The sequence below is a fragment of the Drosophila teissieri genome, chromosome 3L, assembly GCF_016746235.2.
Source record: "Drosophila teissieri strain GT53w chromosome 3L, Prin_Dtei_1.1, whole genome shotgun sequence".
In the NCBI taxonomy this organism is placed as follows: Eukaryota; Metazoa; Arthropoda; class Insecta; order Diptera; family Drosophilidae; genus Drosophila; species Drosophila teissieri.
The window spans coordinates 14,696,182-14,710,240 of NC_053031.1; the positions used below are offsets into that span (position 1 = coordinate 14,696,182).

Below are 14,059 nucleotides of genomic sequence, written 5' to 3' on the forward strand. Positions count from 1 at the left end.
ACGTCCTTGGCTTCGATTCGATTTGCGATTTTCGATGTTCGCTCAGCAAACTTCAACTTCAACTGCAACTTCAGCTTTAACTCTGACTTCGGGTTTTATTGATTTCTGCAAAAAGTGAAAGGCCACCGCTAGGGTTTCCATAACCTGTTTCCACAAAATATTTGTACAATTTGTATTTCTTTCGCACAAAGAAAGTAAAACCAGATGTCGATTGAGGGAGTTGCGTGGGTCACACGCGCTCCAATTCCCCAAACGAAATACATAAACCCGACTCCGAACTGGATTTTTAAGTGATCGTGGGCTGCTGCGGTAGAAATGCCTAAAGTTACTCCACTTCCGATGGTAAAATTTATATTTAGCCAATCAATCGAGTGGTAAAAGAAAGTACTTGTCTTGAATATAAAATACAAGGTGAATTCTTACGATCTTATAATGAAATATCTACAAGTTCGAAGTCATCCCTTCTAAAAACACGCATTTGAGAATAGTAATTAAATAGAATTTTAATTGGCTTCATATGCAAATAGTTTTAGGAATGGTAAAATAAATAATTATTGTTAAAAACGGACTAATTAACGCAGTAGCAAGAGTCCCTTGTGTTGACTGCTATCCATTCCAAGTAGCGCGACACTCGAGTGTAGACACCCGGAGCATCGGGCTTGGCACATCCGTAGCCGAAGGACACAACTCCGGCCAAGCGGAAGATGCGATCCCTGACGATCAAGGGACCACCGCTGTCGCCCTGGAAAGGTGGTTCCCAAAGAGAGTGATCAATTGCAAACAGTAAAAAATATTTGGAGTAGCTGCAAACCCACCTGACAAGCATCCCGCCCGCCGGTTTTCACATAGCCGGCACACAACATGGAGTCCACGATCATGGTCTTGTACGAGGTGGCCCGGCACTGGGCATTGGTGATGATGGGCACCACCACCTCCTGCAGGACACTGGAGGTGGAGCCACCCTCCTGACTCAAACCCCAACCCGCCACAATGGCCTTCTGGAAGTCGAAGTTCTGCAGCCAGTTGCTGGGCAAGCAGGCTGGACGCATGGTGTCCACCAGCGGAATGGGCTGATCCAGACGCAGGAGGGCTATGTCATGGACCAGGCTCACCGGATCGTAGCCCACGTGGGCATGGGCGAAGGCCACCGCCCGCGTGACTCCCAGGTGGGTGGAGCTCCTGTCCAGCTGCAACAGTCGAACGGACACGCCCCTCATGTCCATGCCGTGGACGCAGTGGGCGGCGGTCAGGACATAGCGATCGTTGATCAAAGTTCCGCCGCAGAACAGGAAGGTGCCGCGGATGATCTGCGCTATCCACGGATATTTATTCGTCCGCACTCGGGAGCCGCCCACAATGCGATTCACATTCGGAACGCCGCAGGCTGCAAGAGGATTGAAATTGGGATTCGATGTGGTGGTCTTTGGTGGTCTCTCAGCCAGGGAGTGAAAACGTAGGACAACCGGAAGTTAAACTATCTTAAACATCGATCTTCAAAAATGTTTGCTTTCTTTAGATGAGCGATATAAATATTTCACAAAAATATAAAAGCATTGGAAAAGTTGTAAAGTGTAGTGTCAGAATATGTCTTCATACTTTATGATACTTTATGATATCTAATATATTTAATCTTATATTGGATAAGCACTCAATTGACTTTAATTGAATCACAGTGTTTGCTATGATGCTTTAATACGCCAATGGTAATGAATGCCTAATCGTGTGGCAACTGTTTCATCGATTTGGGTAATAGATTACACCAAGGCGTAAAGACACTCACAACACGTTTCACAGACACGCTTGGATGTGCGTTTCCCGTTCCCGATAGGCGTACAATGACCGATTCAAATGCGCAATTATTAGCCGGAGATTAGCCGGGATCGTTTCAGTCCCTGGCTGGGTTCGATTGGCACTGCAATTTGCCCAACTCACTGCAGCTGGCACAGCGATTAACGCGAAACGCCTTGGCACCGCCGCCTTCGAGGAGGGGAAAAGTGGCGGAGGCTGGCGAGGATGAGGACGGCGATCCGAGGGAGGTGGAGGCTGGATCCGAGGGGGTTTCACTGGCCACGCCCAAGACATTCGATAAGATTTGCTGCTTATGGCCCTCAATCAGATCGTCAATGAAGTCCGACTGAACTCCGGGCGGTGGGCCGGCACTGGCAGTCGCAGATCCATTGACTGGCAGAGGTGGCAATCGCGCTGGCTTCGGATAGAAATAACCGCGGGAAGGTGGCTCATAATTATAGACGGCCCAGCTTCGATCGCAGATCGAAATGAGAGCAAGAAGGAGTAGAGGAAGAACTGGCGGATTGAGTTTCATATTCGCGGCGAACCGACCGAATCGCTTAGCAAACGCAAACTGATGGGCTGCCCTAGCCATTTAACTGTTCTTATAGCGCAGCTCAACAGATCCATCTTAATATTCAAATACTTAATGGTATATGTATGCGAAAAACATTAACAACTTAATGAAGCTCTTAGGCTGTCCATCAAACTATTTTATCAGCCAAATTTCTTTGCATATTCCAAATCCTCAATCGAAAGCCCTTCATCGCCACTCGACCTAGTTCCACAAAGTAGATCCGAACCCATTTGTCAATAAATCTGGCAAATATATTTTTTAGCATTTTACCACCGCTGAACTTTGATGTCTTCGACGCGATTCCGTGTTTTGTCTTTATCAAAATTTTATGTTAATAGTCAGATCCGCTTTCTTTTCGTCCGAAATAGAATAAAACACCGCCGTTTATAACCCATTGGGTTATAAATCTTATGGAGCACTCAAATTTCTGGATTGATATCGCATATGAGATTTATAACTTTTGTTCTGATTTCGCACTGAACCATTAATAAATTTCTTGTTTCGGAGAAATTTCCCATTGGGTTTCAATCAGAAAGAAGCTCAACTAAAGGTTGATGAGAACATTAAAGGTCAAACCGCATGTGTGGTGTAGCAATACTTTTCTGATTGCTTCGCAATTACAAGTCATCAAAGAGTGCTTACCACATTTGCTTGTGGGGCTAACAAAGGTTAATTCTGTTTACCCAAACTGTGTAGAGCATGTGAAGAGAATTTTAAAGCTGAGTGTAAAGTGGCTACTTCTATTCGTGTTGAAAGGTGAAATTTCCTTTCCGAAACCAATAAATTTTCATATCAAACCTATTTTCTTTTCAAGCAACATCACAACGGAAGTGTTCGTGAACGCCCATAAATCTGAAATTATTCGGCAGACCCGAAAAAGATTTCCTCAAATGAAAGTAAATTGACTTCCCCAAATCAAAAGCCTAACAAGAGGTCCATAAAAACGTATATTCTTAAGCCGTTCGCGGGGAAAATAGAAAGTAAAAAGAACTCTCAGGTAAATTGGGTCAAACTAATGAAGATGCCGATCAAGATGCGTATAATCGAAAAGCGAGCCGGAGGACTGGAAATACTTGTAAATGGGTTGATGTTCATAATCTGTCCGCTTGTTGAACCAACAGCCAACAACCAAAACCAACACCAAACACCCGATCTCCGATCGCCAACAACAAAAATGACACAAGGTGTACAAAAAACCAGGCTCAGACTTCGACTTCCACTTCGACTTCGACTTGGGATCTGACCTCCGGAGAAAGAGCTTGCAAGTATTTGGGTCAGACGAAGAAGTGAGGCGTTAGCTTGGAGGCATTGAATAGATGATGACACCAAAGCACAAGCCACAGACTCACGCACACAGCGCCATAAAGAAAGTATCTTTAATTTATTTATTTATATGCAGGCCGCTAGAATCAATGAGAAGAAAGTTCTTCCACGCCACTCCAGCATCCCAGAAGAAACGAGTTTCTCTCTCTCTGTGGATCGGTCCAACTCTCTTCCACTCAGAACCAAACTTGACTCGACTTTGAGCCGCATCTCTAAAGCATTCATTCAACAAGACCGCAGGTAGGTGCCTCCTCAATGAGTGAAGTTTATTCGGAAAAAGTTTAATTTCCGTCTAGTTATAGACCATGGACATACCGAATTAAAAGCAATGGCAATATATTGGATCGTAAACATAAATAACAGATTATCCAATAAATGCAAGCACCTAATGGTGCTTGCTTGGCCGTTAAAATTTGTAAGTTAATTGGCAGGTATAAACGTGGCGGAGTATGTCATAATATTTTATGCCCAATTACACTATTGCAAATTACGTTTATTATATATTTTTATTGATTTTTTATTCAGCGAAATGTAATTGCTTGTATTGTATATTTTTACCATATCAAAGGGTATTAAAGCTTTGTTATTTTGCAAAACTCACTGCTACTGATCCTATCCCATATTTTTCTGGTACGAGCCAACTATTTATGGCTATTTATGGCCAAGAGCTGTTGCCGCGTTGCAGTTGTTGGTCAGACGTTCCACTTGCATTAAACTGGGTCATTTGCGGCAGTCGAGAAGATGCAGCAAGCCAAGTGAGTTGAACAACAGTCTATATAGGCAGAACCAGCTCATGAGTAGCTTTCTTAAAACGTTCTTTAACTTAACTTCTTTCCTGATCAAAAATAAATTAAAACTCATTTAGTTAGTGCCTAGCCAGAAGAGCGATCTTCAAATGCGTTGTGGCTTTTTTGTGTTGCATGTTTGGCATGTGCTTGTCGTACAAATTTGTTAGCAATTATCGCATTTTTTTCAGTTGGTTTGTGGTTATTGTATTTTGTTAGTTAGCCAGCTATTTGTTGCTTTATTTTAATGATTGTCACCTGAGCCTTGAGCAACTTTCTCAGGCTTTATTAAGTTTCACCCGTGGACAGCTCTACGATTTTGCTTATGACTTTTCGGAATCGCTTTTGGAATTGTTTGCCATCTGTGGAGTTTCTGCGCATCGTGCATTGCATTTAATTGAATTGTAAGTGAAGGTATGATAAATGATTATAGCCAACAATTTTAATGTATTTTTAATATCCATTTTGTCCGGCTTTTGTGGCACAAGACAAGTTGCAAAGTTTCACTGGATAGTCCTTATAAATTTAAATGTCACATACCCGCATACTTTTTAGTTTTTGTTGTGATTTTCAGCTAGTTTATTCGTTATCCAAACATAAAGTTTAATAATAAATGCTACGGTCCATATCCCAAAAACAAGTTTCTTGCTTAAGTCTTTTGTTTTTATTAATTTTATAATTATTTTCCTTTTTTCTTTATATAGACTTAAAATTATATACGTTGGAGCTATAAAAACATAACAAATTCCTAGATCACCATATACTTCTCATCGAGAGATATGTAATTTTCCAAAAATACCATAAACAAGTTTTTTGCTCAAGTCTTTTGTTTTCTCAAGGCGCCGTGTTCGTTTTCAACGTGACTCAAAATAAATCATATAATATACGAGTAGGATAGGAAAAAATCAAATATCATTGTGGGCCACCTTCAACTTCGTTTGACATTTGAAAGTAACCGACAGCAAACGACATAGAAATATGCAAAAACGAGTTTGCAAAAATGAACGCAAGTCGGCAAAGTCACTCTCAATTTTCACGAGCTCTTCATTTGTTTATGGAAAGCCACGCAGCCGCTCATTGCTCAATTTAAATGAAATATAATGTGAATAGCGAACAAAAAATACTAAATTCAACTTCAAACTGGTTGAGGCTGTTGACTTTATCCGACGGGGGCTCCATTTACGGGCCACAAAAAGTCGTTACTCGTATTACCCGCCACCGTCCAACGCCTTTTGTGGGTTCTACAAAAGCGGCCAAAACCCCGCTGCCCCCCGAAAGTCCCCATCCCTCTGGTGGGTGTTTTGTGTATGTGCCACGCAATTGTGCGGTGAGGTAATTAATAAGCCAACAACAAGCCAATTGAAACCGAACGTTGCGTCTTGTTGCACCTCTACACAGCGAGCCTTCTCATAGTGAGTGTCGAACTCGGGCCGGGCATACTAAGTAGCCGCCGATAGTTGGCTCACTTGGCTCGGCTTGCCACGGTGTGCCACGGTGTGCCACGGCTTGGTTTGGTTCAGTTCGGCTTTATTTCATTACTGACCATACCCAAGATGAGTTTCGGTTAGCTGTCGTAGGGCTTCAGTGTTTCAGAGCCTTTCGCAAGTGCAATGGCACCGATTCAAACACAAAAGTCAATGCAAACGAGCCAAAATGCACAAATTGCAGGAATCGTGTTTCAGCTATGAAGGGTTTTGTAGGTATTTTCTTCGACCAAGGTAATTTAAACTTTGGATATTGATTCAAAATATATAAATATTTTGTACACAACTGTTTCACTTATTCTGCCTGCTCTCACCGGATTCGTAATTCACAAAAATGCAATAAATCTTCTCCGGATTCCATTGAGATCATCCTAGAACCTCCAAACATTCCATGCAATTCATTTAGTACTTGCTGTATGCTTGCAATCCGAAAACACACTTCATGGTGTTTGGCGTTTGGAGTTTGGGGTTTGCAGATTGGCGAGGCCATAGCTTAGAGACCAGACTCGATAGTAGACCCCATACCTAGGCAATATTTCAGAAACGGCAACTGCAACTTCAGGTTGTCTAACAATTTTAACCCAGTTTTGTTGCTATCTTTTTTTTCGTTTCGTTTTCTTGCTTTCCACATTCTTGTAGGAGCCATAAACAAGTTTTTTTCTCGGCCCGAGCCGATGAAAAAATGGCTGGAACATAGAAGCAGAAACGAAACAGAGTTTGGTGCGCAAATTGCAAATAGCATATAGCATATAGCATATAGCAAATAGCAGCTAGCAGGCAGCAAATTGAAATTGAAATTGAAGCTAATGAAAAGGCCAAGTGGCGTGGAAGAAGCAGAGGAAGCAATTGCCACATTGATCAAGTTACAAATCGAAAGAGGCCCTCTGCGAAAGAGGATGTGTGTGGTCAAGCATTACGGTTGGGAAATGGGGGTCAATAGGGATTTACGGTTAGACATGCGAGGCGGCTGGCGGCTAAGTAGGTGCGGAAATTGCCGGCCATTGGTAATGAGACCACTGGACGATTAACCATCGTCTTCTGATGACTCCGCATCGTATGTATGGCCCGGCGCACTCTATTCTCGTGCGGATGACGCTCCATCGATGGTCAAGAGTGGGTCAGCAAGTGGGCAACTGGGCAAGATGGGCTGGCTGCGAATGGGGACGAGCTTGACGGCCGAGGCCTGTCACGTTGGTTACAGTTATTGGAAGCGGTTCACTTTCCGGACACTCGAGCCGCTAGCCTCACGAAGTGTTATCAATTATACTGCAATTTGTTCGGGAATGCTCAGGAATGTCGATCAGAGAATAGAACTGCGAGCAGTGAAAAACTCAGATCAAAGTACATAGCATGAAAGCCTAAAAATCAAGGCAAAACCAAATTATATTTGAAAATACTTGGTTCAGCTTTGATTTAATTTAATATTTATTAATGATATTGAGACTAAATTTTCAAGAAAAATATTTCTAAAAATTAAGTAAGTTTTTTTAAGATATATTTATGTTTTATTTTTGCAAATATATAACAGTAATATTAACATCATAATAGATCTGTTCAACCTGATTTTGCACAAAACTGACTCATGACAACTGGTTCCAATTCCACACCCACATTCCTTAAAGCCAAGTGACATAATACAGAAATTCAGAGAGCAGAAATAAAACCCCAAAATACCCATATTAGCGAGTTTTATGATTTTCCAACCATTACTTTTTGGCACTCTCAAGTCAATTTTAAATAAAAGCCATTCACAAGAAACTGGTCAACTAAATGCCGCTCTATCACGTTTCTTTGGCTCTGGTGGTTAGAAGTGCGGCGAAAAGGGGACCAACTTTTGTTAATGCCTTAGTGTAAAATATATTTGATGCGACCATCCGAAAGTTCAGTGACCTTCGTTCCAGCTACTTGGGCAGTTTTCTACCGCCGCACGTTGATTGTTCTACACTTGTTGTTCAGTAGTTTCGGCTTAGTTTTTTCCTCTCCGGCGGCTATTTACACGGTGTCAACTCACTCCAAAGTCACACATTTTTCCAAGTCATGATCTGGAGGTACTAACTGCACTGAGAGAAATAACAGAAATATTTTTAAAATGTAGTTAAATATACCCATAAGGGTTGACCTGAATAGAAATTAGGAATATGATATGAAAAACCTTCAAGGAAATTGAATATTCCAATATGTTGAATGATTGTAATTGCTATTACTGTAATAGGCAAAACATGTTTACCTGAGCTTTACATTTAACGCCAATCTGTTCTATTATCTTTTTTAAAATTTTTGCTAATGTTAAATTTTTTTGGAGTGCAGTGCTAAGGGAACTCCAAAACAAAGTTGTGGAGAAATGGTATGTATGTATGTGCTTTGCGGACGAGGCTCCCGTAATGACGTATTATATTAACTTGGCTTGCACCTGCCAGCTGACTAACTGTTCGCGGCTCGTGGTCTCGTTTACTTGAACGCCCTTCTGCGTAATTTTCACACATAAAAGACTCGTAAAAATGTTTCATAAACATTAAAAAGTCAAATTTATGATCTCTTTTATACGTTCTTTTCGCCATGACTTGGTTTAGGTGAAATGCTTAACGGTTCCGCATCTTTGCCGTGGGGCAAAAGAATCTTGGAGAAAGAAAGCCCAAAGAATAGCGAACGGTATTGATTGGCTTTAGAGTTCTTTGCTCTAGGCTGGAACTAAAGATCTGCCCTAATGGCATATTAATTGCCCAACAATTTTGTGGACTTTAGTTGGCTAATAATGTGGCAGAGTCTGCCGGTTTCATCAGATGTTGATAGATGTGTTTCTTGATGGCCGTTGATGGTTGACACAATTATCGATACTTAATCATAACCTTGAAAATGGTGATGGCATTTAGTAATATTTTTATTTTCGACCATAATTAAGATTTCAGGTGTACCTCAGGGCCTAAAAGCTTGATTGATTTCAAATATTTAAAACTTTAATTGGAATGTGCAAATGATCTCCATATGTTATCGTCAGCTAAGGAAGAGTTACTATGGATCTGATTTAACTGTTCCATATTTATTTAACTTAAAATGTAATACAATTTGCATAGCAATGTACGTGTAGGAAGTGTTGCAAATGTCTTATTATTTTTTCTACCTGGTTCGGGCTTCCAAAACGGCAAAAGACTTATCAAAAACTTTAGCTCACGTTCATCTCCATCGCCAGCAGTAAATCTGCCTACGTTTTGTAAATAGCCAGCTTAAGACCCAACTAATTGCCTGCCATACTTCATTTAATTTTGTAAAATATCTTGTCCGAAAAACGAAGCAATTACAAATTAAACGAAAAAGAGCGGTTCGTTCCACTTGAGAAGTGTTGAGCTCCAATTAGCGGCAGACAATTGGCAATAAGCCGGCTACTCGCAGATCTTATATTTTATTTTAGCCAAAACATCAACAATGGCAACCTTGACATTGGCAGCCAACTCGTGGAGGAAAAGATGCGCAGCGACTTGGAAAGTTAACAACAAGGGCAAAGGCTCGGGGAATGCTGAATGAACTAAACCGAATCGGTTAACTGATTAAATATTTGAACGTGCCCGTATTGCATGCCAAAATATGCAAAAACCAGAAAAAGATATCACAACTGTAAATAAACAAATCGGAAAGCCGAGCCGAGTTGTGAAATGTGAATCAGCGAACAAGTTTCAGCTTGAGAATATCTTTCAGATGCGAGATGAGCTCACTGCCCAGGGCGGCGAATGCCGTTAATAGACATCGCAAACGAGTTAACAAATGGATATGCAAACATAAATAAAAACTAAAACGGGCACAAAATATTAATATCAATTTGATCTTACCTTTTTCGTTGTCTGATGAGAGGATTCAGTTTGTTCGCTTGATTTTTGGGCACTTGCACAGATGGCAAATATAAACATTTGCAGATTATAACAAAACACTTATTTTTATTTATTTAAATTTTCTGGCATATTTCACTTTAGTTTCATTAGTTTATCGCACTGAAAATCAGGTGGCACTTCTGGTTAGAGTTTTGAAAGCTTTCCCTTTACCCAATCCCACTGCGATCAATAAAATTATAGTTTTCATCGCTCCTGCGGTTTCACTTCGGGCTAGATGGAAAAGCATTTACCCATCTTGAGGTCTTCTTTTTACATTTGGCTTTTCCAACCAGTCATAAGTCAGGCCAAGACTTTCAATTAAGCGGCTTAGAGACAAACAACGGCAAACGAAAATCGTGTATGTCGGCGGGTAATAGAGAAAAGATGCTTATGAGCCGAGCCGTATGTAAAGAGTATCTATGTATCTTTCGGACTTCTTTCTCTTTGGTAAAAGTGTAAAAATTACGCTACGACTTGCGCTTTCACAAAACTAACAAAAAAGCCAAGCGGAGATTTTTTCTTCTTTCCGTCGTTGATTTATGCATTGCGTTTGCGATGAGGATGAGGATGAGGATGAAAAGATACGTAGATACATTGCTTGGAAAACATCCACACACGACTCGAACGGCAGGGCGACTGGCTGATTTCGGGTACTCCTATACCTCAAGTTCCGGGTTGAATGCGCAACAAAAACACACTCACTAGGTTTTGCATTTTTTATTTGTACGTTTGCTTAAATTTAAATTGCAGTTCGATTTAAAATAAATTAAAGTACACGCACAGTTGCGCAGCAACAATGGAAAACCAATGTGTGTGAAAGTACAAGAAGCAACGTGGAAAACATCGCCCATTTGGAAACGGAAAATTGTCAACGCACATTGAACTTGACAGACGAAAGAGAGCGCCTCTCTAGCGACATAGGGAAGGAAAGAGACGGGGCGAGAGTGCGGCACATGCCTCAATTTACAGTTAAGCGCGGCAGACATCCACAAGATGCAAAACTCCAAAGATACTTTCGGCCAGCGGAATGCGAATCGCGGACGGCAAACTGCGAATTGCACTTGCCGCGGCAACTTTTTCATCCAAACACGAAAAAACAACGATCTGCACGCGGAAAAATCGCTGATTTCAAAACGAACTAAGTACAATTACAAAAAAAGATATCAAGATTTAGATATAAACAAAATGTCAAATTTTTTTAAATTATTATAACAGGTAACAGTTTTCTACTTTGCTGAAGTTAAAGAAGTGACTCTATCTTGAATTTTACATTCTGTAATGACTTTTCAAGCAATTTCTTACAGTGCAACAACAAAAAGTGATGGGGCCCCAAAGCAAACGTCACCGAATCCCTTCCCCTCCCCTGCTTCCCCCTTACGACCGATCCTTCCTCGAGTATCTATGTGTGTGCCTCAAAAGATCACAGTGTGTTTGTGGCGTCTCGTTTGTTGATGCGGTGGCTAATGGCTGCATATATGTATGTATATATATTCGTTTGCGAAAAAATAAAGAAATATATGGACAAGGCCTGTCTAGTCATAGCGGTACTTTGAGTGGGCCCCCAATTGGGCGGAAGAAGGGGGGAGGGGAGGAGATTGGGGCAGCTAATGACTTGGCGCCCAACTGAGGGAAGTTGCCAATTCTTGTTGTTGGTTAACTAGTCGCAACTGGTGTTGATTAGTTTTTCTATCCATTCCTATAGGATCAACTTTGCTTTTAATGGGCAATGAAATTCCGTAAATTATTTAAACAAGAGGCCTATGACGACTTAATAGAAGAGTATGCTTATTGGTGGACTAACTTCTTGGAACCTAGTTTATTATGAATGAAAAATCACATTAAATATAGAATAAGCCTATTGGCTTCCAGATATTTATATATTATTAATATTTTAAATTTAAACTAAAAGAATGAAAATATCAATCAAAATGAGCAGTTCAGCTTTCCCGCTGATCTATTGTTATTTATCGCCTATAGAAATGAGATAATCTTATGAGATCACTTGTAATGTTTGTAATTGATTTAAGCAAATAGGAAGTGTAATATAATCGGTCATTAGTTTAGGACATTTTATGGCATATTTAAACATATTTTTAAATAGAAGCACATTTTCTTAATAAAGAAATATTAGGTTATTATATCATTAAATATTATATTCATATCCCGCTCAATTTTATATCCGATTTCCTATCACTTGTCGATTCTCCTAAATCAAACTTTCTTTTCCGCTTGTAAAAAAATGCACGCTGTCTTGATGGCTTTTCGATTTATGCTTCCTCCACTCAAACTAAACCCAAATCGATCAGTTTATCGCATCCACATCCACTCTCAAGCTTTCAAAACTTATCCACAATCAATTTACTCAAACACTTTGCCGTAATCTCTGTTTCAGATCCAGCTCCAGTTGTTAGCAGACCGTTACACAAAATCACTAACACAAAACACTTGGCAGAGCAGCTCTCCTTACGTTTAACTTTAATTACTCAATTATTTGCCTGATTTTGTTGTTTTCCACTTCTTAAGTTGGAAATTAGCCGCGAAGTACGCAGAGCCAAAAGCTTGGCCAACTGATTATAGCGAGCGGGGGGCGGCGCGGGGCACCACGACGGTCATATCGGATCTCGGATCTCGAATCTCGGATCGAATGGGAATAAACTATATATACTCGTATCGAACTACTACAGCGCGCGTGTGCGAACGCGCTACGAACCAAACTCAAACTGACGGCCGAACTCCACTGCACGGCAATCCGCGAGCGAGCAAACACAGCCACAGCAAACACATCCAAAAGCACGAGCAAAAGCAAAGACGGCGGCAAAGGAAAAGAAAGAAGCGCAAAGACAATCGGAAACCAGACTCAAAGCTTACCGAAAGAGAGCCACAGCAAACCAGCTGATCAGAGCTTTTCTTCTAAGCAATCCACTCCTAGCCTTTGTAGAACTCAGAATCCTTAAACTGGTGATCTAAGGTGTATTTTTGTGCTATTAATCGAAGACGAAGAACCCAGTAAAGCCATCTCTTTCGAATCCATATAAATTGTAAAAGAATCTATTTATTCGTTTTGTTTTAAAACTATGGTTATATATAAATATATATAAATAATAATAAATATAAAATAAATAGAAAATAATAAAAATAATAAATAAATATAATAACATATTTATATAATTCTAATATAAATATCCATAATATTATCATTCATAAAATAAGTTAATTTAGCTAATCCTGTAACACACGTAGCTGTACACAGTGGCCTTTGGAAATATAACATGAACGTCATCAATGCGACCCCATTAAATTATTTGTCTGTTTTCAAATGTCTTTTAATTGTAGATACTTTCTTATTTTACTTACTGGGAGCCTGTTACCCACCTATGGCGAAAAAAATGTGTCCATAATAGAAGATGGAAAATGCTTGGACTGTAGAAAGGAAAATAAGGATTATTGTCGGATTGAAGAGACGGGATTTAGTTGTTATGAAGGAGAATTTTATAGGCGGTTGGGTTATCCGAAATACGAATTCCCGAAAACAAACAAAAAAGTGGACGTATGCCTTGCACCCGGATTGCATATCGGTATTAGAAACATTTGCTTAGTAATACAAAAATAAATTTGAGAATCTTACAGATAGTATAAATGCCAAAGTATGCTGCGTTTGGTCTCCCGAAATCGGCTGTCAAGTCCTTTTAAGTGAAGATCACCAAGGCGAATTTTGCTTCACTTGCAGAGTGAAACATAAAATGGAATACAAAGGCCTACTTTCCTGTCCGTGCCTGAAAAATGAAGGATCACGCCAAGCCTATACGAAAACATTGCACACCTTTATGTTTACATGCTTATTCATGAAGTTATTATCCAGTTCCAGCTTATAAATTTAGAATGTATATATCATAATTGCAAATTAGCTGTTATGTCCTTTACAGAGAGTTATTAAAAACTGGCTAGGGCTCTGCACTATACGTAAAAATGATTTATTGTATGGTCATTGGTTAACAAATGGCAACGATTGCTTTAGTACAAAGACATTAGAATAATAAATATTAAATATTCTAAAGACATTAGAATAATGAATATTAAATACATATTCTAATGTCTTTGGTACATAGCATCAGCACAATGCGATTTCTAAGGACTTTAAAAGTGAATTTATCGTTTTCAAAGTTGTATATGAACGAAAAGGTTGCTTGAAAAAATAATACATAAGTGGTATTTATATATTTAATAATAAATTTCTTAAATAAT

At 39.9% G+C, this 14,059-nt stretch overlaps 3 protein-coding genes across 3 annotated transcripts in view; 1 reads left to right on the plus strand and 2 right to left on the minus strand.

Moving 5' to 3' along the window:
- Nucleotides 1-9,891, minus strand: part of LOC122617200 (uncharacterized protein DDB_G0284459) — a 118,432-nt gene extending 108,541 nt beyond the window's left edge. The window contains exon 1 of the mRNA XM_043792943.1: nt 9,779-9,891. The gene's annotated coding sequence lies outside the window, so the exon portion shown is untranslated. The remainder of the gene's footprint in view (nt 1-9,778) is intronic.
- Nucleotides 569-2,323, minus strand: LOC122617201 (trypsin-1). The gene is made up of 3 exons (XM_043792946.1): nt 1,933-2,323; nt 816-1,384; nt 569-742 (listed from the first exon to the last, which is right to left on the minus strand). Exons 1-3 carry the CDS (start codon nt 2,321-2,323, stop codon nt 569-571), a joined length of 1,134 nt encoding a protein of 377 aa, XP_043648881.1.
- Nucleotides 9,892-13,085: 3,194 nt separating the features above from the next.
- LOC122617773 lies at nt 13,086-13,759 on the plus strand. Its single transcript, XM_043793758.1, has 2 exons — nt 13,086-13,392; nt 13,445-13,759. Exons 1-2 carry the CDS (start codon nt 13,134-13,136, stop codon nt 13,687-13,689), a joined length of 504 nt encoding a protein of 167 aa, XP_043649693.1. The 5' UTR covers nt 13,086-13,133; the 3' UTR covers nt 13,690-13,759.
- Nucleotides 13,760-14,059: the final 300 nt, after the last annotated feature.

What these genes read in the sequence shown, in the direction of transcription:
- LOC122617201 (XM_043792946.1), bottom strand. Translation starts at nt 2,323, where the DNA reads ATGAAACTCAATCCGCCAGTTCTTCCTCTACTCCTTCTTGCTCTCATT. An exon ending in TAATCGCTGTGCCAGCTGCA is followed by an intron (nt 1,385 to 1,932) that starts GTGAGTTGGGCA and finishes ATCCTCTTGCAG; the next exon opens with CCTGCGGCGTTCCGAATGTG. An exon ending in GCGGGCGGGATGCTTGTCAG is followed by an intron (nt 743 to 815) that starts GTGGGTTTGCAG and finishes CCACCTTTCCAG; the next exon opens with GGCGACAGCGGTGGTCCCTT.
- LOC122617773 (XM_043793758.1), top strand. Translation starts at nt 13,134, where the DNA reads ATGTCTTTTAATTGTAGATACTTTCTTATTTTACTTACTGGGAGCCTG. An exon ending in TGCACCCGGATTGCATATCG is followed by an intron (nt 13,393 to 13,444) that starts GTATTAGAAACA and finishes AGAATCTTACAG; the next exon opens with ATAGTATAAATGCCAAAGTA.